Source organism: Haliotis cracherodii, unplaced genomic scaffold (assembly GCF_022045235.1).
Source record: "Haliotis cracherodii isolate W230 unplaced genomic scaffold, xgHalCrac1.p SCAF_8, whole genome shotgun sequence".
Classification (NCBI taxonomy): Eukaryota; Metazoa; Mollusca; class Gastropoda; order Lepetellida; family Haliotidae; genus Haliotis; species Haliotis cracherodii.
In genome coordinates this window covers 37,964,323-37,989,869 of record NW_027266341.1, presented here as the reverse complement: position 1 = coordinate 37,989,869, position 25,547 = coordinate 37,964,323, and the positions used below count along the sequence as shown (strand labels likewise).

Here is a 25,547-nt window from a genome sequence, read left to right as displayed (position 1 = left end):
TTCTACTCAGGTGTGTTGAGAACTATAGTGACCACTTCATCGAGAGCAGTGAGGGTCGTGAGCGTAAGGGTCAACCGCCGAGGATCTAGCAGCCAAAAGGTCATCCTCCTCGTTAACCTAGTTTGCCATAAACCGAAGGGTCGACCAGCAAGTTGGGTTCACATGTGATGTCGGTGGAGCTGGCACACACACACGTCCCTGCAGACGTCGGTATTTCAGTGTCGAGAGAGTAGCAGCCTCCACCCACGTAGCATTGCTCTGTAACAGACCATGGTCGATCATTAAGAACAAACTGTGTCCTTCGTAGAACTACAAGACAATGTATAACTGGAAATAATGACATCATGAGGTGGTGTCACTCAAGGATAAACTTTTGCATTAAACGTTTCTCCTGCAGAAACATGTTTTACACAAGGTCAATTCGGTCTTCTAATAATCATGCAGTTAAAAGGTCATTGCACTACAGAAAGCGTTATTTATATGTTTTAAAGGGGGAGATGCTCTAGGATTTATCAGCAATGTTTAGCCTGTGTTTAGACGTATTAATTTGTTGCTTGTGTGAAACTGATTCAATGCATCTGTGTACAAAAGGTATCCAGTAACTGTTAGACTATGAGATATACATCAAAGTTTAGAGTTAGCCGAAAATAATGCTGAACTTTTGTAAAACGGCTTATATCAAACTTGCTACCAATTGTCCGTTACTTTCACAATTGATAGTTTTCTGTTCCTTAGCGCCCCGATTAGCCATTGAACTCCAGTGAACAGTTTCTTCATCTAGGACATAAACGTGACGAGTATAATACAGTACCTGTTCCAACAAGTGCGACAGTCTGTGTGACGATAACCTGTTGATCATTCCTCTTCGTCTGACCGGCTACAGCACAGGTGTACGTGTTACAGCCGGAAGTGAACTCTCCAGAGTTGCAGGTGTCGCCATCTTGGCATGCTGGATAATATAACGTAGACTGAGCTAGATCAACAAAGCTAAACCGACCATAGGTTGTAAAACAATGATTTTCATGAACACAGATACATTTGGAATCCTTCAACCGGACGTACGATCCTTTGAAAACTTTTGCATTTAGCAATCTCAATAAAATCAGATCTTCTGAAATAGCGAATAGATGGCCTAGACTGTACGGATTCAGTCATAAAGCCCGTTACTGTCGTTCGGAAAATCATTTTCGGTTGCATAATTAGAAAACGTATTCTTACTGTTACTTTCCTGATCTGGTAAGCAACACTCTGATTGGTCGGATTAAAGGTCGTTCTGGCGTGAATCGTAATTAGATGTCCTAAAACCCTTGTTTATGGAAGCGAAAATTAAGATTTGATTTTAGTGAGATTGTGCAGCTTGAGATTTAAAAAGACTGGCGTAATCAGTTAAGAATGGGTCTGTGTTAACAACACAGGTGTTCAGGTGACACTGAGTCAGCACTTACATGAGGATCCTGTCACCAGGCGGACCTTTGATTTTCGGCACTTGTAGGTGATGCAGGGGCCGGATCCTGTGACGGTGAAGGTTTCATCCTCCAATCTCCGAACTCCATCTACCATACAGCCGTCCGATGTCATCGCGTAGTCGAGGGTAACTGTGAACAGACCGATATAAGGAACATCCACTTTTAGTTACATCCGTTCGGTATAAACAAGTAACACGTATAACAACTTCGGTCAACAATGGGACAGGAATAAGCAATCTAAATTAGGTAAAAAGTATTGAAATCCAGTTTCGGAAAACAGGAAGCATTTGAATGCAAATATCTTCTTTTGAATAGTTGTTTTTGAAATGGCAGTGGAGGAGTCACGTCACGGTATTAATCACATCCTGCTCATGTTTTTTTTTAATCTTTAGAAAAGGACAAGACGGGTGGATATATCTCCTTGATTCTGTAATAGGTGTGTTGTTAGACAATTAATAAATCTGAGTGTTATATCTGTGTTGTATGTGGTAACTACGTACATGTAGTCACCCCGGGGGTGACAGCAGACCCCAGGGCTGCCAGGGAGAGAACCAACAGCAAAGTGATAGCTGACATTTTGAGCTGCAATATAAGTAATACAGGTCAGATATACCAGAAATAACATAATGTAAATTACAAAATATCATGTATAGGAACGCCCTGTTCTATCAGTGACAGGGAACGTTCAAGGTATTGTCATCCTACAAGATGTATGCAAGCACATTTGTACTTGGTTCCTGGTTAGCTACACTGCTAGTGTGACGACAGCCTGTATACAATTGAGTCTGGGCAAGGCAATCCAGTGATCGGTATTGTGCACAAACGACCCACGCCGTCAGAATGACACGCAATCAACAACCGAGCCTGATGAATTCGATCGCCTCATACGACAAGCAAAGGTTGCTGGGGAGCTTGTCTATCACCTGTCCAACTGAAGTTTGTATTACTTTTACGTCTGAAGTAGAATATCACCTCTAACCCTTAAGTGATCTATCATCTACATGCCTTTAGAATACACATCATATATTAATATGAAGAAGACCAATTAACAAATCATTTTCTTGACTAAAACATAAGAGTATGACTTACCAATTCCTGTCTTTCTGAAAACATGGATCCGACGCACGATGCCTGCAGGTGATAAGGTCTAGCTTATATACTTGTAAGAGTAATCCAATTAAGCTAGTTGAAAGCTACCAATCACAACAACATCATTAACACAGACAATGGAAGACATTGGAATCAGTGGGGTATACAATAACATTCAGCCAATTGTATTGATAGCTCATATCATAATGGTGATTTAACATGGGATAGTATCGTTAATAGACAATCTACCTCCATAAATGGATGCATTAAATTGGTATTTCTTCGAATATATTAATGATAACTGTTTTTGCTCAATCTCAGGTCACTGATAGTTTAAGGTTACATGTTCCACAGTACACATATTGGTATTTTGGAAACATTAGACATGTGGAAAATATGTTGACATGCAGATGACGGCAAGAGAACAACCGACATAGAGGTGATGGAGATACAGTGACGACCAGAGAACAACCGACATAGGGATGATGGAGATACAGTGACGGCCAGAGAACAATCAACAGAGGGATGATGGTGATGCAGGGACGGTCAGAGAACAACCAACATAGGGATGAGAAGGGATGAGAAGAAGGAGAAATGCCTGAACATTTAAAAAAACAACGAAATATAATGAACATGATCAAAATTGGAAAACAAAATATTTTAAATAGATTACAAATAACTTTGTTCAGAACACGACCCCTTCAGTCAGTCTCCACAATATAAAAAGAATCCCACACTATCCTGTTGTTGTTTTGTTGTTGTTTTTTGTTTTTTGTTGTTGCTGGGTTTGTTTTTTTGTTTTTTTTTTTGGGGGGGGGGGGGGGGGGGGGGGTTGGTGTGTGTGTTTTGTTTGTTTGTTTGTTTGTTGTTGTTTTTTGTTTGCTTGTTTTGTTTGGTTGTTTGTTGTTGTTGTTGTTTTGTTTTTTTGTTTTTTTGGGGGGTACTCATTCTATAACAAAATAACTAGTTCAGGTAAAGGTATGTGTATGTTAGGGCCAGAGATACAATCTTGGAAAATACTGACACTAACCCACTTCAAAACATTCTTAATGTACGCATGTATCTATGGAATACTGTAAGGGACATTCTCGCGATCTCGCATTCTCGCGATCTCGACCTTTGGAAACGAGCTAAATATGCCCAAAACACGAGAATGCGAGATCGCGAGAACGCGAGATTTGGCCAAAATCTCGCGTTCTCGCGATCTCGCATTCTCGTGTTTTTGGTACATAGCACTTTTTGTCAAAAGTCGACAACGCGAGAATGCGACATTTGGACATGATGCAAAATCTCGCAATCTCGCAATCTCGACTTGTCAAATTAGGCCACAAAAACACGAAATCGCGAGAACGCGAGAATGCGACATTTCATTTTCTCGCGATCTCGCGTTCTCGTGTTCTCGCGTTTTAGACGCTGTCCGTGCGCATGCGTAATATCATAAGGTCAAGCGCATGCGCACGTTAGTAGTCCTATGGTCATGCTTCTTTCATGCTCTTCATTCTCCAAGTAGCATTTAGCAAACTTATGACTTGAGCTTGGAAATGCTATGTAATTTACATACACAAAGTTGTTACAGTTTCCTATGCACTTTATAATAAACCCCCCAACATGCACAATATAATTTACAAAAGAAATTGTGTGCATGAATCTCCAATAATGGTGAAAACATTAATGTGTCCGAAAGCTGGAAACAAAACTATCACAGTCAGTGAGTGAGTGAGTAATATTGCTTAAAGCCGCATCAGCAGTATTGCAGCTATTCGCGGCTACACTGTGAGTTACAGAAATAATCACAAGCCAGTGAGTTTCTCAATGAGGCAATTTCACACACGGCTAGAATATTCATTAAAATAAAATTCTCACAGACCAATTTGTAGCATTCGGATAAAATGATATTGTCCGATGTTTTTTTTGTTTATGTTTTTTTATACGATACCATATTCGCTACTTTAATTAATTGATTTTCATCCCGCCTGACAACAAAACATCCTGCCTTACATTATTCTAATGCCCTCAAATTCCTTGAAATAGAAGTATCGTTAGTATGAGTGTTCCTACTTTCTTTACCTGATAAAATACTCCGCACACGTAGCCCTACTGAACACACATGATGCATGCGAATCGCATCCGTCGACAGCAATCGTACACATATGCCTAAAGTAGGTTAATAAGAACAAAATAAAACGTTAAATTTAAACGTCTCCTGTCTCCCATGTTTTTAAAAAATCAATCAAACTGTAACTATTAATTTATTGCAGCCTTAACATCCAAATGACAGGCATGCTTATACTGGAAAAGTACCCCCAATATCAAGCCTGGGGGACCGGCATGGCTCTGAATAAGGGAGTGAGTTTAACACTGCTTTGACCAGTATTTATATTTCAGTTATATCCCGGCTTGTAGGTTTAAAGGGGCACTAATCTCCTTCTCGGCTGTCTAACTCTGCCAGCGGGGGTTCACTATCTGCCGATTTGCTCGCTGACGCAACTGAGCGTGACAAGACTACCGTGTTCAAGAACACTGATTGGTTACCTGTAATCTCTGAATCTCAGACACAGGGCGCATGTTAATTAATTTCGTCAGCCTAAACAAACGGACAAAAAGAACGATGGAAGCTCATCGGATGTCGTTATTTGGAAATACCCCAGATGGCTATAAACTGAGGGCCAAAAGAAACGTTACCAACATTAACTGATTTGCCACTTTGAAACAAAGATGCCAACCTGTTCAAAAACAGTAAAGAACACATTTCACGAATACAACCTTCATGTTCTCTGTCGTTCTTTACACGTGCTTTACGGATTTTGGGAAATATTGGTGTTTTCAGCATTTTTATAAAACATTCTTTCCCCAATTACCGTGCAATCCCGGGTATAAGTTACGCACGGATCTGTTCCCTATCACTGGTTGCGATGATTAACACCAACGAACATGCCAAGACTGACCGCTGTCCAGAGGGAGAGAGCCATATGTATGCTGCAGATAGGAGCGACACGGAGAGCGGTTGCCATTAACATGCTCCAAGATGACCATTACCAGATTGGTCGCACGTCTCCGACAGACCGGCAGAACCGCAGACAGACCACGGAGTGGCAGACCAAAGGTCACGTAACCGCAACATGACCGCTTTTTACGGGTACTTCATCCGAGGAACATATTTCTTACTGTGACGTCATCAGCTGCCAACAACTTAGGACATCCGGTCATCAGACAAACAGTGACCAAACGACTACGACATTATGGTCTCCGGGCTTATCGCCCTTTCAAGGGCATGACCTTGACCCGTCAACATCGACGTGCCAGATTGACGTGGTGCAGGCAAACTCAGCGATGGCAACAAAGGGATTGGCGGCGAGTGCTGTTTAGTGACGAGAGCAGGTTCCAACTCTTCAAACCTGATGGGCGGACGCGAGTTTATCGACGACGTGGTGAACGTACGGCTCCTGGTTGTGTCCAGGAGGTTGAACCTTACGGGGGCGGAAATGTGATGGCCTGGGGCGGCATTTGCGGGGACGAGAAGACGGAACGTCTCATCATCGAAGTCAATCTGACAGCACAACGCTACATTGACAATATCTCACGGCCAGTGGTTCTTCCTTTCATCCAGCGACAACAACGGACGGTGTTCCAACAAGATAACGCCACACCCCATAAAGCCCGTATTACTAGAGACTTCCTCAACGCCAACAACGTGACTGTCCTGCCGTGGCCAGCTCGATTACCAGATCTCTGGGACCAGCTGGGGCGTCGTCTTCGGAAACGTCAACATCCTCCCTTCACGAGACAAGCGTTGATCGTTGCCCTCCGTGAGGAGTGGAATCGGATACCTTCGGTCGATGTGAGGACGCTTGTCTACTCAGTTCGACGCCGCATTCGAAGATGCATTGCCGCTCATGGAGGTCATATCCCGTATTGAACAGTCTGGGCCGTCGTCACCTTAAAGTTGTAACCAATGTTGTTGATCGAATACTGGACGAATGACCCCTTGTCAAGAAATGTCCCTTGAGGTCAAGGACTTTGTTGTCGAATTAGCAATTTTACGGTTCTGAATGATGAAGTTCTACAATACAATAATTGGCCCATGGGAGAGATGGTGTAAATATTGAGTTTTTGAACTCTTTTTTTTTCATTTTTCCTTCCTTAGTATGTTCCCATGAAAACAGCATGCTTATTTTTGTAAATACCTTTGACCGAGACTGGGAAAAGACCGTAGAGTTTCTGGACTTTTGGGTTTCCAGAATTAAAATGGGACGTGTTAATTGTTATTGCTGCTTCAATTTGTGTTGGTCATATTTTACCCTAGAAATATCGTTGGTAACGTTTCTTTTGGCGGTCAGTTTATTTTTATAGTTTAAAAAATGGTATCCCAGCAGTGAAAGCATTTTCGGATTTTGTATTGCGCGGATAATACGATTGCTACCTCTTGTTGTAATCCACGTTTTCTGGCATAACCCTACACCTGTGTCTTTGCTCAGTTAATGAACCTATTACAGGTAGTTAGTGGTAGCACTACTCAGATTACCTGACAAAGGTTCCCATTTGGCATGTCTTGTGTCTTGGGTAATTATTTCATCTGAATCCAGGTTTGAATTGAGGTGAAATGTATGTTATGTAATATTCACGTGGCAGCCCAGAAAGAGGAGTGATCAGTTCATTTACTTTTTTGTACACGGATCATTCCTCGCCATCAAAAGTTCCACAGAAAATACGTTCATTGATTGATCACTGTTATCTTGCACAGTGGATTTGTAAGTGTTTACATGTGTAGGTTTACTAAAGCAGACGGAATACACTCATATCATGGCGTGAAGTGCCGATGTAAAAACAACATACTTGGTTCAAAGGATTAGCCGATAATACGTTTATTGATTGTTCATCAAGTCCATGGATATTTTTAAAGCACCATGGACATCATGAACATAATTGTCACACGTGCTATCTTAGCTGACCGATGAGACTTGACACCTTTGTAAAAACATCTGAAAGAAACTTAGTGATCAGTTGCGAAACGAACACAGGTTATAATAATTATCCAGAAACGCTATATGTATAAATTTTAACATTTGAATGTAACAGAGCCATGTGACGTCGAATAAGTTTATTTGTACAGCTGCAGACGTATGGGATATTGTTCCTGTATGTGAATATTCACGGATACATTCCTCGAACAAGGAAGCTGCCCAAATGTATACATAAAACTGCGATGGGTCGTAATTATGATATTTGCATTTTGTTTTCATTCATTTGCTGTTGCATTGGATAGAATCAGTTTTGTTCCTCTGGTACCTGTAGGCGTGTATACATGTATATTACACTCAATGTGTAAAAAGTCATTCACTCAGGCAATTTATAAAATGTCTAAATATTTCAGTAATATAGAAATTGACTGAATCCAAGTCCAGATTGACTAACAATTTTTAAGAGGTTCAAAAGGGCTTAAAAATAGACTATTTATCCTAGTATTAGAGTGAGTGAGTGTGTTTGTTTTTATCCCCCTTTTAGCACTATTTCAGGGTGTGTGTGTGGGTGTGTGTGTGTGTGTGGGGGGGGGGGGGGGGGGGGGGGGGGGGGCAATAACTAAGGCAATAACTAAGGCAACAACCAGCCTAGGGGCATTTCTGTAGATCAGTGCCCGTTTAAAATGAGAGGAAACCTTCCATTGTAGGTTTCTGGCACATCCAAGGGACGCAACTCTACACAACGAATTGCTACAACTCAGACGACTGAGCCACAAGATGACAGTATAGGCAATCAGCACCAAAAAACACGACAACGCGAGATCGCGACACTTGACCAATGTCGCAATCTCGCGTTCTCGCGTTCTCGTGTTTTTGAAAATAGTTACATATAACTGTATAGGCAATTACCAAAAACACGAGAACGCGAGATCGCGACAATTGACCAATCTCGCAATCTCGCGTTCTCGCGTTCTCGTGTTTTTTGAAAATAGTTACATATAACTGTATAGGCTATAAGCACAAAAACACGAGAACGCGAGATCGCGACACTTGACTAATGTCGCAATCTCGCGTTCTCGCGTTCTCGTGTTTTTGAAAATAGTTACATACAACTGTATAGGCTATTAGCACAAAAACACGAGAACGCGAGATCGCGAGATCGCGACAATTGACTAATGTCGCAATCTCGCGTTCTCGCGTTCTCGTGTTTTTGAAAATAGTTACATATAACTGTATAGGCTATAAGCACAAAAACACGAGAACGCGAGATCGCGACACTTGACTAATGTCGCAATCTCGCGTTCTCGCGTTCTCGTGTTTTTGAAAATAGTTACATACAACTGTATAGGCTATTAGCACAAAAACACGAGAACGCGAGATCGCGAGATCGCGACAATTGACTAATGTCGCAATCTCGCGTTCTCGCGTTCTCGTGTTTTTGAAAATAGTTACATATAACTGTATAGGCTATAAGCACAAAAACACGAGAACGCGAGATCGCGACACTTGACTAATGTCGCAATCTCGCGTTCTCGCGTTCTCGTGTTTTTGAAAATAGTTACATACAACTGTATAGGCTATTAGCACAAAAACACGAGAACGCGAGATCGCGACACTTGACCAATGTCGCAATCTCGCGTTCTCGTGTTTTTGAAAATAGTTACATATAACTGTATAGGCAATAACCACAAAAACACGAGAACGCGAGATCGCGACAATTGACCAATCTCGCAATCTCGCGTTCTCGCGTTCTCGTGTTTTTGAAAATAGTTACATATAAGTGTATAGGCTATTAGCACAAAAGCACGAGAACGCGAGATCGCGACACTTGACCAATGTCGCAATCTCGCGTTCTCGCGTTCTCGTGTTTTTGAAAATAGTTACATATAACTGTATAGGCAATTACCAAAAACACGAGAACGCGAGATCGCGACAATTGACCAATCTCGCAATCTCGCGTTCTCGCGTTCTCGTGTTTTTGAAAATAGTTACATACAACTGTATAGGCTATTAGCACAAAAACACGAGAACGCGAGATCGCGAGATCGCGACACTTGACTAATGTCGCAATCTCGCGTTCTCGCGTTCTCGTGTTTTTGAAAATAGTTACATATAACTGTATAGGCTATAAGCACAAAAACACGAGAACGCGAGATCGCGACACTTGACTAATGTCGCAATCTCGCGTTCTCGCGTTCTCGTGTTTTTGAAAATAGTTACATATAACTGTATAGGCAATTAGCACAAAAGCACGAGAACGCGAGATCGCGACACTTGACCAATCTCGCAATCTCGCGTTCTCGCGTTCTCGTGTTTTTGAAAATAGTTACATACAACTGTATAGGCTATAAGCACAAAAACACGAGAACGCGAGAACGCGAGATAGCGATATTGGTCAAGTGTCGCTATCTCGCATTCTCGACTTATAATCATCCAATCAGGTTTAATCATTTAAACTATTGTGCGCATGCGTCATGCTTACATCACACGTGTACAAGTCGCCATTTTAACTGGGCGACACTATTTACATAAACACTGTACAGAAGAACGAAGAATATAAAAGAAGACATTTATCTGAACTAGTGGAAAATTCCAAACTCTGACAGTAGGTATTTGCTTGTTTGTTTTTAGCTCCATATTTAGCATCTTAAGGGCGATATGAAGTCGGTCCTTTTTATAGTCCAGTAACCAGTTAGGCCAGTGATATTATGAACAACGCCCCAAGCCGCAAGTATGACACCCCAAACGACGTTTTGTCAGTAACAGTCGCGCATAAAATCCTTAACATGAAATATTTGTTGTGATCCCATCTGATGTGCAGGAATTCTTTCTTCTTGACAACATGCCTTCAACCAAATCACCTAGCCGTAGCATCCGATCCCTTTAGTCGCCAATTACGACCACATAGATTACTTGGTATCTGTTCTGTAACCCCTAAGATCCCTGTGAGTAAATGTGTATTGGAACACTGCCGTTAGTACGGACATACCCAGTTCTGTTTTGTATTTTACCATTTAAAGTTGATGTTTATTTGTCATAACACATTCTTATAGATTGAGAGTATATTGAAAAGGTTTGATTGTATTTATATGCGTTTATCAAATCTCTATTGGGAGATCACAATGAACCTCATTACAATATTGGAAATTTTCCACAATAAATTGAAAAGGTTGACATATGAAGATTTATGTTTATGTTTTATGTATGTTATGTCGATCTCAAAAAACAAAATAGCTGACTGTTCGATATACATTCACAATGTTTAACAGCGGGAAACCTTTGGAAACCTGATATTAGACTGAAGCTGTAAAGTAAACCAATGCTCATTTATAGGGAATACTAGAAGGGACATTATGGACAGTTGTCCCATTATCGCGCTTTGAATAATCGTTTTTATTTGACCAAAGCGCGACAATGCCACAATGCGACATTGGACATTTTCAGTATTGTCGCCCGTTCCGATTAATGGTGCGCATGCGTAGTAAGTGTATTAATCTACGCAGGCGCCGAAATGGTTATACTCCTTTTCAAACTCCAGTTGTCTTTTGTTATCTCCAGTGGTTCTTAAACCAAAGTAGCAAAGGCAACGTGGTTTGCTTTCTCAAAATGAAAACAAATCGTTCATCGTTGCTTTAAAAATTAGTTCATTAATCGTTATTGTCTGTGTCGATTTTCATAAACCAAACGTTTTTTTCACAGCAAGAAACAGATACTTTGTATTTCTATTTAAATGAATTCTAGTCTCCGACATCTGTTTTTTCAATTGACACACGATTGTCCCTGTCGTTTTAGACGGCGCAATTCGCTTTGCGTCTCTTAGAGGTACCAGAAAACTATGATCGCGTGTTCTAATCTCAGTACCAAACACACACATCACTTAGGTATGTCCTTCCACATCAAGCTGACACGCTGTGAAAAAACTGAAGTTTTGTTCAAAGCTGCGTTAAACTACAGGTAACGTAAGTCACGAGGAGTCCTTGGATGGGTGACCGTGTTCGGCTGCTTGGCTCCTGATAGCTTCAAGTGCCTCCGTTCTGTCCCACATTGATGCACACGTGACGCATGTGGTGTCGACTCTGTTCCAAATATGCCACTGTGAATGGATACCCGGAAAGATAATATGACAACGTGGCTGTAAACCTTCTAGCATGTCACAGTCAGGTTAGGTCGTAACAAACTCCCCTTGGAGATGAGAAGGACAGTGGTAATACTGTGTTTTGAGTATGATATTCAGCGTGAAAAAGTGCCATAGAAATGGACTATTATTATTATAAATTAACTCGGTCACACTCTCAAATCGATGAATTCGCTGTGCAGTGTGACGCTCCCTAGGCGTGCCCGAAACCTATGAGGTTTGTTTTTACCTACATGACTTTCGACTTTCCTCCCACATGTAGCTGACATGCCACAACTGAAATACTGTTCAGTGCGGCATTAAACAATAGTGACTCACGAATGTCACAAAAATGTATTTGCGATATCCATATTTGAATCATATAAACTTAATTTGAAATAAAGCTGCAAAGCAGCAATGGCGGGCTCCAAGCTATACTGTACACAAACGTCCATGTTCGAATCCTCAAAGGGTTTCCTTGTACCAAATCCCTCAAATGTAGGCACCACTTGTAGGGTATCACCGCTACAAAATTGTCGTGTGCCGGAGTGTCCAAGTCTGTTCTTACCCCATTTCCGACCTCGGACATGTTCGAATCCATTAAGGGTTTGCTTGTACCAATTCCGTAACAACATAGTCACCGGAAATCGCCACAACGAAATTGGCGTGTTCCAGGGGTGTCCCAAATATTAATGAAATATTACCACCAAAGGCGTTACTTTTAGCATGCAACCAAGAACAAACAATAAGATGCATATGTCACACTAACTTCATGAAAACTTTCAATAGTTTCTGTGGAGAACCTTACAAGATATGATCTTCAAAGTAAAGTTTCGGTGAAAAAAATGATCAAAATCAAAATCCAATAGGTCCGTCGATATAAAAGATATCCAACATCGGCTAACAGAGTTTCATGTGCTATGTAAGGAGACCATTCTCAGAAAGTTTGAAAACATTTCATGCAAGGGATTCAGAAGAGTATGCATTTAAAAACATGTACCCAAAAGACACTGTGAAAACATTGAATCCAATATGGCTGCCAAACCACGTGACCAATGACCAAAGTCAAAGAACATAAAATGTCAAGCATCCAAAGCAGCAGACACATCTAAAGTTTGAAAGTAATTGGACAAGCGGTTGCGAAGCAATAGGGCTAAATATAGCTTTAAAAATTGTTTATTTTTCAGTTATCTGCCCTTGGTCTTTGGGCCTACGGCCTTGGAATTTGTGTGGTATCTGGTACATAACTATCTGGATACACATACAAAATTTGAACGGAATCGAGACAATGGTTATTATGCTAGCTCTGGTACAAAAATCGGCGGAATAATAATAATATTAAATCGAACGATAGCACTGGGACTCTTCAGCTTTTCGGCTTGGTGACTCTTTAACAGGCTGTAACGTCTCTGTCAGTTGAGCCCCAGTCAAATGGATGAGCGTTCTTAGTTCGTCGGGGCCCCGGGTTTATGTCGTATTGCTGAAATAAAGTGATAAACCTGTTTCCGACCTCGTCCATGTTCGAATCCTGATATGGTTTGCCTGTACCAACGCCGTCAAATGTAATGAACCGCTTGTCAGACATCCCCACATGTGTCCCAGTGTGTTCTTAACCCATGTTTGACTTCGACCATGTTCGAATCCTCAAATGGTTTGCCTGTACCATCGCCGTCAAATGTTATGAACCGCTTGTCAGACATCCCCACATGTGTCCCAGTGTGTTCTTAACCCATGTTTGACTTCGATCATGTTCGAATCCTCAAATGGTTTGCCTGTACCAACGCCGTCAAATGTAATGAACTGCTTGTGAGACATCACCACATATGTCCCAGTGTGTTCTTAACTCATGTTTGACATCGACCATGTTCGAATCCGCATATGGTTTGCTTGTACCAACTCATGCAAATGATAGTCACCGTTTGCAGGACATCACCGCTACGAAATTGGTATGTGCCAGAGTTAACCAGTGTGTTCTAAACCCATTTACCACCAAGACAATGTTCCAATCCCGATAATCGCCTCTTAAGACAAGCGTGGGTTGCCTACGGCCTTGGGTTTTTGGCGGGCACTAGTACCCAACGGTCCACATACACATACAAAATTTGAACACAATCAGGCAAGTGGTTATTTTGCTAGGCCTGGTACAAAAATCGGCGGAATAATAAATAATAATAATAATAATAATAATAATAATAATAATAATAAATAATAATAATAAATCGAACGATTACAATAGGGCTCTACAGCCTTTCGGCTTGGAGCCCTAATAATAATAACAATAATAAATCGAACGATTACAATAGGGCTCTACAGCCTTTCGGCTTGAAGCCCCAATAATGATGATAATAATAATAATAATAATAATAATAATAATAATGATGATGATGATGATGATGATGATAATAATAATAAATAATAACAATAATAATAATAATAATAATAATAATAATAATAATAATAATAAATCGAACGATTTCAATAGGGCTCTACAGCCTTTCGGCTTGGAGCCCTAATAACAATAAATCGAACGATTTCAATAGGGTTCTACAGCCTTTCGGCTTGGAGCCCTAATAATAATAAATCGAACGATTACAATAGGGCTCTACAGCCTTTCGGCTTGGAGCCCTAATTAATACCTCAAAATTCAATTAACAAAAGACCCTTTAACCCACAAACTTAGCTCCTTAAAGGACGTCTATATAACACATTTGTAATTGATGTGAGTGATTTCGTTCACTGGACGTATTCATCTACAACTATAGATCATGTTTTGTTAAGAAATTAAAACAAGCAGTAACTACTAAAAGCGCGACAATGCGAGAACGCGACTTTGTTGATGAAATGACAATATATATTTCTCGCCCGGTTCATTAACATACAGCTGTACAACACACCGTGTAGAACCAAAGCGCGTTCTTATGTACTGCGGGACCAAGTTTCACTAACCACTATTTAAAACTGCCAACACCCCTGCGCTTATTCAACAAGGCGTGTGGAGATGCCAAATCACTGATAGAAGCTTAGGCACAGTCGATGACCCCAGCGACTCTGTTGCTAGGTTTACATCACATGGTATTGTTTCGCCGAAGCATCTTGCATCAATATTCCATAAATTACGTCAAATTTGTTGTGACGTGTTTGTAAACTTGGTGGTGCTAGGCCCAGTTCCACAAGACGGTCGTAGCGCAACGACAGTCGTAAGTGTATGTTATAGTGTGGGAGTTACGATAAGCTAGAGGTGCTACGATAGCTTTGTAGAACCGACCCCAGAATTCTAAAGGTAGGCTGTTGATTGGCATTAAATAAAACGCGTCAACTTTTGACGTGCTTAAAGTATTATTCGGTTAAGGCTCAATTGGATTATGCTGTGGATCTCGGAAATGTCTGTCTATTCACACACGACAGTGAAATTTACAAAGAGACTTATACATGGCAAGTAATAAATAAAATACAAGACTCGCCGTGTAATGGAAAATTAATGAAACACAAAAAAAGGTATCAAAAGGAAGCCCGTTTAGTATTCTATATACCTACTATTATTGATAACGTACGCCACGTGACGTAACAATTATCATCTAAAGTGCCAAGAGTCGGCCAATGACATATACATATATAATATACAACAGTATTCAACAGTTATGTAACATACCATAAACATTTTAAACGCTATAAAGCTGCAGGTGCTGAACCCTAAAAGACGCAACCCGAGAAGTAAGTCATTTCTAAATACCCAAGCTCCTAGAGACTAATTACTATCCAAGGTGGCTTCAGGAAACTATTTACATTAATTTTGAACAATACATACAAACAATTGTTTGAATATAATCACATATTGAGCCAAGACCACCATTGAAAATATGTTTGTATTGCACATGCTAACAAATATCCTTAAAACATCTGAGTGTAAATTTTACTGCGAGTTCGTAGGTCTTTCGAAAGCTTTGCACAACGTTTGGAGTCCTGCATGTAACATAAAATAACATAAGTAATTGTCGCAGAAAATTGCCATCATGACGACATATGCGAACTCTACTGATGGCGAAAATAGACGATGCCCATTCACCTGATGGTCATTTTACAGTTTTATTGAAGATGGGGTTAATGCTAGTACAACTCATGTGTATCATCCAGTGATTTTAAGAGCTAAAAACAATTCTTTCTCTTCGTCTGTAACTTGTATGTGACATTGTATCTCATATATATTATTATTCTGTACAGTTGTGCTTTCACGCAGGTAACGTGAGAAGTTGATTTTGCCCTTTCTCTGTAATATTTCAACATATTCTTTTCACGTAGGTTTGCTGCCAATGGCTTCTTTTGGTTCAAGTGGGGCTCCGCCTACATGTAGTATCCTTTTTTCCCACACAACGAGGCACGGAGAAGATATGCAGATAATGAGAACTTTATCTCCAATTGATGAGACATACAATTCTTTTATTCGATTAAATGTTATACTCATGAAATATGTTTCAGTGGAATATTACAATAAAGTGTTAATAAATGCAGTTTTCGAAATGTGAAGTTTTCGACCTGGTCTCTTCAAATTATTTGTTAAATCCTTGATTATTTAGTATCCTAGTACTTAACCCGTATATTCGGTTGTGTGCCTATAATATGAATACTGTGTAATTTAAGTATTCATTATTCGATATGTATTTTCATTCAGTAGGATGTTTTTGTTCCACTCGCAGCCTATGTCCCTTAACGGCTTTCAGGAGATGATTTAATTCGTCAATACTTTTTTGATGGATTGAGCTATGAAGAAATACGCGTAGTTCTACATCTAAGACACGGTTTCTCCATCTGGTTCGTATTACTTATTTACACTGTGTATGTCATCCAGTTATTGATATAAAGTGTGAGCAAAAAATACCTGTATATGAACATATCATGAACATTCAAACCAAGACATATTCATAAATTGTACATAAAGAACTATTACATAAGCATTGTTACATTCTCTTTGACATTGTTTGTGCATAAATGTAGTACAGGAATAAACAGTGTTATGTACAATATTAGGTCAGTGTCACAATATTAGTATGAACTAAATTGAGCAATGACCTTTCCTTAATAGTCATCTTTTATCTACTCTTGAGATGTGTGTATACATCATTTGTATGTACATGTATTCACACAATGTTTCGTTGATTGTATGCCAATGAACTCAATTTCTGGAAGTGTTTGGAAATACTACCCAAGTCACTTTGCCAAACAGTTACTTATTTCATTGTTGCAAGGTGGCATTAAATGACAGTTATGAATAATAATTATCATTCCTTACAGTATCCGTCAACTGAAACGTATCTTCAGAAGAATGAATTTACGCCGCCGTGGTGTTTCAAATATTCAAGTGGTACGGCGAGCAGTACAGGTACATGTAACGCCAAGTTTCTGTTAATTACTTACATTAAGCAACTTACAGTATCATCTGTTTTTACAATGAAATAAAGGATATATATCGTTTTAACGCTCATATAATCAACAATACACAGCTGAATTGTACCCTTGAGAATTCCGCATTGAATTTTCGATTTGAAAGGCCATGTTTCAAATACTATAATACAGACATATTTATTAAAAAAATTATATATCATTGCTGTGAGATCAAGTACACTGTTTTACAGTTACGCTTCATTATTGCAGCAAGAACTAAATGGCAATGGTGCCTATCTGGGATGTCGGTCAATGCGGTCACGGTTGCTGTCGTCGTATGGTCTCTCAGTGCCAAGGTATCCAGTGAAATATTAAACCTAGAATAGTCAATAACTTGAAATTGGACAAGAAGTATAACATAGGTCATCGGTATATCAACTATCTGCTATCGTTTAATAAGGGTCACATAGCCAAGTCCCTTCTACTGATGTTCCCACATGAACTAGAAAAACATAATAAGGCCAGTTTAACTGCCTCATCTGATTCATATTCATATCTATGCATAAATAATGAGAGTTAAAAAACACTCTCCAGAAGACTGCATGACACGAGATAGGACTTCAAATTTCCAATAGTCAATGAGCAATCTCTTCAAAAGTTGTTTGATCATGGTTACAACATCCAAGACCTCAGTAAAACTCCCAAAAGGTTTTATGGCAGACATGAAGAGGAAGTTTCTAATTTTACCGTACTAGTATCTGTGACAAAAGTTATGTCCAATGCAATGTCCAATTTTAACTTGTACCATATGATCCAGTGTTGTTTCTTTCAGGTGAACACCTGACTTTTCCTTGCATGTGTTTGTTCAGGTGCTGGATACGCTCACCCTTTTGCTAACACCTGGTATCATCACTATTGGATAGTTTTCCATAATCACAATCTTACAATGGACTCTGCTTTTATTAGAGATTTCCACTTATTTTAAAAATGTTATGTTGCGATTATATACACATGAAGACAATAACATTTCGTGCCTTAGCTGAGTTTGTAAATATGAAACGTCAACGGCACAAAACAACCAGCTCTGACCATACACCGAAGCAGACTTCACTTGGTGTAAAAGGCAAAATAGGGGTGAAATAGTATGAAAGAATCACCGGCGAGTTTCAATGAATTCACTAGGTGTTCGCGGAACGGGTAAGCAGGTCACTCACACAATTTAGAAAATCTCGAAATCAAAGTAATGTAGTAGAAGGAAAACAAGGTCTAAACATCTGAAAATCACATGGCGTGACACACGTGACTGAGAAACAAATGAAACAGAATTTATGAATAACCAAAAGAAATTTAATGAACAACATACAACCGAAGAGGAATGATATGGCCGCCAACCGCATTGTTAACATATTGTTTTGCTTTATCATGTACAGAGACAATTTGCATTTCCCATCTATTTCTCTACGATTGAAGGGACAGGTGTCTTGGATGTGCGCGGACCAGGGTTGTCTGTCTCATCCCACACCAGAGCAGTTATGGCTTAGCAATACACCACTACTACAATCTGCATAACGAATGGCCGGCCCTTTCTTTTCTTTATAAACAAAAACACTTATGTCCGCGGCCTGGGTATGAACGCACCCACTTACCTTCCACTATACCCACTACACCACGGAGGCGGTTAATGTGTTTTGGTCGATGATACATGAGGTGCAAACAGTTCTTTCATAAAACATCACTTTTGAACCCTGCTCAAAATCGTAAAATAAACTTTCAGAGATACAGTCCTCCAGCTTCAGCGTGAGTTAGATCCAGAAGGTGTGGACATGAGGTCTTGCCATCGGCTATCAAGGCGTGTCTACATTAACAAAGGACCAAATTATCTCGTCCATATCGACGGTTATGATAAATTAAAACCATTTGGTTTTGCAATTCACGGAGCCATATGCGGGTAAATAAGCTAAGTTACCGCAAAAGAAACGCAAGTTGGGCATTACATGCAATAACGCTAAGGCTATAAAATATATGTTGATAATGTCAATAAATGATAACAGAGAAAACACTTGATACCAAATAAGCGTCGATTGGTTGATGGAAACCATCCGTGTTTATTTAAATATCACCAAACCGACCCGAGAAAAGAGTCATGCTCAACTGGCGCCGATGACAAAGACAGCCAAAGCCTCCACAGGAATGTTATTCAGTCTGAGGAAGTCCACAGAGACTTGACTTGTACTGTATGGGGACGAGCGTTGTCCTGCTGAAAGACCTGGAGTTGAAGTTGACCCAGGAAGAGAGGTCTGACGTGATTACGAAAAATATCATCCCGGTACATGACAGCTTCGTCGTTCGTTGTTTAACGTCGCGCTCTGCAATATTCCAGCTATATGACGGCGGTCTGTAAATAATCAAGTCTGGACCAGACATTCAAGTGATTGACATCATGAGCATCGATCCACGCAATTGGGATACGATGGCAAATATCAACCAAGTCAGTGAGTCTGACCACCCCATTCCCGTTAGTCGCCTCTTACGACAAACATTGTTGCTTTTTATGGCATGCATGGGTTGCTGAAGACCTATTCGACCCCGTATTTTCACGGGTCGTACACGACAGCAGTCACACCTTGACATTACACGTGTAGAGGGGTCCTGTAATCGTAACTGCAGCCTCCCCACCCCATAATGCTTCCTCCTCCCCATCGGTTGGCCTGTACGACACAGAAGCTAGCACAACTCACAATACGTCGTTTCAACACTCTGATGTGGGTGGGAGAGGTTGAACCTTGAGGTTCTGAGGAGACAATTTATAGCCACCGTTGACGCCGCCAACTCAGGTGCTGTGCGGCCCATTGCAGTTTTTTGTACGGGAGCTTATAGGGAATGGACAAAGGGTGAAATGCACGCATTGTTTCATGTGTATTGTGCTGCACGTGCAAAAAACGTCAAACGAGGAAAAACGAATGCGTTCCTGCTACGTGCTCGAAAAGAATAATGTAAACAGTGAACAGCGTTTCTTCAATACGTTTCTTTATGTTTGTTTTCACAAATTATTATTTTGTGCATTTCATACACACAGAACTTTACTTGCGTTTCTTTTGCGTTAGTATGTGAATGGGTAAATCTGTGCCATTGACCTTATAATTAAGCTCATTGTAGCTCTTACAAATATTGAATTTACAATAAACTTTCGAAGACCATTAAATCAGTACGGCATTAGCACAAATGTATGTATGTATGTATGTATGTATGTATGTATGTATGTATGTACACGTTTTTAGTTTTCGTTATTCATAAATCAGTTGGAAGAAGACATCCAGCAGTGTGGAGGGATATTTGTACATGCGGATTTACTGCAATTGGTTCTTCTCTTATATGTTGTTGACTTTTGGTGTATTTTTGCACATTCATTTCTTTAACTACAGGAGAAGATTGATGTATTACACAAATCCTGAAACAAATGGTGTTTAAAAGTGAACATAGATAAAACTGATACCTTAGTTTATCGTAATGGCGGTAAGTTGAGGTACTACGAGAAATGGAAACTAGGACATATGCCTATCAAGGTCTCTTCATATTACAGTTATTTGGGTATTATATTTTCAAACAGGCTGTGTTGGTCGAGAACAGTTCAGACATTAGTTTTGAAAGCAAGTGAAGGTTTTTTTCCTATAACACAGCTCAGTTATAAACTTCGAAATATCGCTCCTAAAATGTTGTTTAAAATGTTCGACTCATAGCTTAAACCTATTATTGTATATGGTTCGGAGATTTGGGGTGTTCATAAATGGTTACTTCTCGAACGTTTCCAAGCGAAGTTTTGTAAATCTGTTTTAGGTATTAATTCCAAATCTCGAAATGTTGCAAAGCTCGGAGAATGTGGTCGATATGGTAATTATATTGATTCTTACACAAGATGTTTAAGATACTGATTTAAGCTCCTTAATGCGTCTCAAGAGATATTTCCAAAACGGTGCTACGATATGTTAGTTAGGTTTGATGCCGTCGGTAGGAATACATGGGTTTCTGGTATTAAGAATATGTTATATTCCCATGGCTTCGGACATGTGTGGGAATTTCAAGGCGCTGGTGCTGGTGCTGGTGAATATTTTATAAGTGAGTTTATACTAAGGGCGTATGTATGTATGTATGTATGTATGTATGTATGTATGTATGTATGTATGTATGTATGTATGTATGTATGTATGTATGTATGTATGTATGTATGTATGTATGTACGTACGTACGTACGTACGTACGTATGTATGTACACGTATGTACACTTGTCCACTGGCTATTCGTTTGTAAACATTTCCAGTTCTTTTTCAGGTTCTCCAGGAAGATATTGTGGCTTGAAGTGTCTAACACGAACAACAATCCATACGTTGTTGCCTCTTACTTTCTGAATTTTATTGAAACGCTGCAAGGTAGGAGCTTTGGAATCATTACAAATATAAACATACTTAATGTTTAATATGTAGTTCTGAATTTGGGAAGATTGATTTGGTCATGTATGTGTTTACCTATGACGACGTCATATTCATGACGTTCAAATCATTAGATGTAAGAGTTATTTTTAAGCATCAGTAATTTGGCAGAAATTATCTGAATGTGAACGCTCACAGCACTCTCTTTAGTGGTTGTCTTTGTTTACATTTTCAATGTTTATTGTTCCCATTTCGTAATAGATGTAATACTTTCCCTTTAACAATTTTCTTAAACTGTATTAAATAGCATTTGGCCACATCATTAGCAAAGTTTGACACTTTATTATGTACTTCTTATGAAGTAGAACATTTGGCACACTCCGTGTCGGGCATTACACTGCAGTTTTCATGTGTTTGTATCATAGCACATGTATGTGTGTGTGTCAAGGTGTGATTAATTATCAGGCTTGTTCTCATTTCGACTATCACATTGAGGAATTCTCATTTGTTTTAGATATAGTTGATTACTTCATCGTATCGTGAGTTTTGATATGTCATGAAAATATCGTGAAACAATTCCGTTTTACGTAACGTTGTAACACAATATCTGAGCTACCATGCAGGTGTCCCCAGATGCATCAGAATGGACGCAGGGACCGAGAACGGTGTCATTGAAGACATGCAGAAATCATTCAGGTGGCACCACACTGATGAAATGGCAGGGGAGAGTTCTGTCATAATTGGAAGTTCTAATTCAAACCAAGTAAGAAAAAAATGGCAAAGAAAGAGCGCATTATTGACCATGTGTGAAAAATTAATCAATTATGCTCAAAACTCTTTTCTTGCCGTAAAAGGCGACTATGCTTGTCGTAAGAGGCGAATGACGGATTGGGTTGTCACGCTTGCTGCATTGATTGATGCATATCATTGCGTGGATCGATGCTCATAGTGTCAATCACTGGATTGTCTGGTCCAGACTCAATTACTTACAGACCGCCATGATAGAGCTGGAATATTGCTGAGTGCGGCGTTAAACAAGAAACAAACAAAACACTTTTCGATCATATGTTTAACAAAACATGAATGATTATACCTTCAATGTAACAGTCAACAGAGCGTACAGGGCTATATAGTGCTGAGACTTATAATATGAGTTTCACTGAAGATCAGTCCAAAAGGTACTCATATCCTGCTCTACCAAATGCTCTCTCCATTCCCACAACTTGTATTAAGGAGTAATTGCCTGTTAGTTAAGAGATGTCAAAATTTCGTGTCAAGGTCCAAGAATTGGAAATCATTGCGTACCATGTTGCCAAACGACGTGTGATATTTATTGAATTCCTCTAAGTGTCTTCCTTAAAGTTTCTGGAATGACATAAACAAACCGTTTAAGTGCTCGGCGTAAGTACTCATAACTACCTTTATTCATTACAGAGGATAGAAAGGTGGTGGAGATCCATGAAGGAAGGTGGCATTGCTTTCTGGATAGATCTTTTCAAAGATTTACAGAACACAAATGCCATCAATTTTTCTGATGATTTTGAAAGGTAGGTACAAACTATGCTACAGTTATAAAGACAATGACTCCGTCATGACTCCGCTTCAAGACATCCTTTTGATTAGCTACGATCCGTGCGTAGGATGCAGAGTCATTCACTGAATTCGTTATGATTTTCAAATGCTTTTGAAGTAAGTTAGAATATGGTGGAAACACTAACACGGTGATCTTCCATGTCTTAACTTTGTGCATCACTATCCCACATGACAATAAGGACGAAAATCATTCCGTGATCCATGTGACTTTTGTTACAAAACTTGGTGAGCACTGATCCAGTTACGTATCTCTATTGAGAGGTTCAGGCCCGACATGGGAACAATGTGTGAAGCCCATTACTGGTGTCCCCCGCCGTGATATTGCTGGAATATTGCTAAAAGCGGCGTAAAACTATACTCACTTACTCAGAGGTTCAGGACAATTTGTGAAAGATGAAAGCAAATGCCATCTGAAGTTTACTGGGGAAAAAAAATGTGAAATGCTGGACTTCCTTATTGATAACATCAACGTATAATTTTGGGGAAAGACATTTAGGCAAGAAGAAGTCAACCCCATGGGCACCAAATTTGCTCCCCTTCTTACGGATCTGTTTCATAAAGCATAGGAATCGGAAATTCTGCTAGGATTGGCAAAGTAAAAAATAGGTAATTTGGCCAATAGAGGTTTAACTTAAGCTTCAGGTATACCGATCATCTGACATCGTTCAATAACAATCAAGTAGCCAATTCCCTTCTACTGATTTACCCAACTTAACTAGAAATAAAGGAGACGAGTGAGATCTGCTCATCTCTTTCATATGTCCAGCAATATCCCAGCAGCTCCAGCCTTTGACGTTCATATTTCGCTTTTGAGATACAATCGAGCATGCTCTTTCTAACAAGATTTGAAAGAGCACCATGCTATCAAATTACAACATTCAAGGCATCAGTAAGGCTATCAAAATGTTTATGGTAGACATGTGGATGATATTTCCACATTTGATGCACTAGTGACAAATATGATGTCTGATGCAATTTTCCTTATTTTGACTTGTATCATATGTTCCCATGTTTGTTCAGGTCAACAATTGACTTGCCTTTGCATGTGTTTATGACGGGTGCCAGCGGTGGGACAGGAAACGCTACCCTTTCGCGAACACCTGGTATCATTACTATTTGATAGTGATTGATAAACACATGCTCATGATATAGTCGGAGCTTTATGCAGACATTTCTATTGGATATAGAAAGGGTATTGTCGCTTTGTTTACCTGTCAAAACAAGATAAAAGTATAGAGGGTGTGTGAGGTCTATCACAGCTTCTCCAAAACGTTAGGGTCCCCTGTGTCTTCGTATCTCTCGTTCAGTGTAGTCAGGTGAAATCGTATTATATCGTTAAGAACCACAGACAGCTTAATATATCGCTTCTCTATGGCCAAGTATGACGCTAGATTTTCTGCGTCAAAATGAGCTGTATGACATCAAAACAGTGACGTGTGGTGAACAACGAAAACATGCCGGGCTTGTTTAGTTTTTTATAGCGGACAAGTAGCTTTGATACACACTTTTGATGTCTGTCATATTTGCGAGTGACGTATTTCGATATGAAAAAAATATGTTTGTGCAAACAAGCGCCATGTTTGGTTTTGGGGATATTATTGGGATATATTATCTCTTCAGATTCAGATCGACAACCCACTCAAAACATTGAACTCAATCCATTCCGCTTTTCTCAGTGTTTTCACTGATACCGGAGTTCGCAAGTAATTTTGTCATGGTAGAATGGAGATAAACACAATGTGGTTCATCCTTTTTGAGGATTAAACTATGTTGATAACCATGCCAAGTCCCTTAGTTTTAATACAAACGTTTCCATGTACTGATTTTGTCTTGTAAGGGACTGTCTCCGATACAGCTGTATGGACGTGATTCAGGCGGATCTAAACAGAATAAGAGACGAGTGGAATACACATCTGCCGAGGCGGGTAAACGGTCAGCTGAATGGGAGACCAGATTTGATGTACAGCATGCCAGAAATGTATGGTACGATTGTGGAACACATGGAGGCGATACTGTGGTTACAACAAATACAACCTGTGTACTTAAACCCCGTGTTTGGCTTGTACGGTGCAATATCAAACATTGTACTTAATGTATATTTTCTATATCCGATATATTCGCAAACAGACATGTTTCGGTTTTATAAGCAAACAACAATATCCATACAAAGAAGAACACGGATTAATTTGAATTTATACAAATCATGTGTTCTTAACTTCCATTCGCAGGCGCCCACGACTACAAGTTTGAAGTGTGCGCAACGGACGTTGCCGACTTGTGGCAGTGTTGCACCCGACCTCGTCCCAAAGGAGTAGACGATGACTTTCAGACTCTGTGCGACGAAATCTTCCGCAGCCAGGCAATGCGTCCGCCCTCCAACAGCCAGGAATGTTTAGTCTTATTTGATCTTCTGACTGCCACATTAACTCACTAGAACACTCCTGTTAACTTCCATTCTTTTATTGAAGCTAGTATGAAAGAAAGTAATAAAACTCTTCTGTATCACATTTACTGGACGTTTTAACTT

General features: G+C 39.8%; 2 protein-coding genes across 2 annotated transcripts in view; one reads left to right on the top strand and one right to left on the bottom strand.

The window, feature by feature from the left end:
* The window catches only part of LOC139450155 (uncharacterized), an 88,052-nt gene continuing 62,505 nt past the window's right edge, over positions 1-25,547 (bottom strand). Inside the window, exons 2-6 of the mRNA XM_071231823.1 lie at positions 2,556-2,597; positions 1,967-2,048; positions 1,446-1,595; positions 812-949; positions 1-258 (exon numbers count right to left, since the gene is read on the bottom strand). Of these exons, the coding sequence (XP_071087924.1) occupies positions 113-258; positions 812-949; positions 1,446-1,595; positions 1,967-2,048; positions 2,556-2,579 (540 nt within the window). The 5' untranslated portion in view covers positions 2,580-2,597 and the 3' untranslated portion in view covers positions 1-112. The remainder of the gene's footprint in view (positions 259-811; positions 950-1,445; positions 1,596-1,966; positions 2,049-2,555; positions 2,598-25,547) is intronic.
* Positions 5,487-25,454, top strand: LOC139450975 (uncharacterized). The gene is made up of 13 exons (XM_071232798.1): positions 5,487-5,663; positions 6,013-6,137; positions 6,225-6,361; positions 15,924-15,974; positions 16,343-16,433; positions 16,914-17,001; positions 17,274-17,359; positions 18,778-18,951; positions 21,330-21,427; positions 22,051-22,190; positions 22,862-22,974; positions 24,858-25,003; positions 25,249-25,454. The coding sequence occupies exons 1-13, from the start codon at positions 5,487-5,489 to the stop codon at positions 25,452-25,454; spliced, it is 1,632 nt and encodes a 543-aa protein (XP_071088899.1).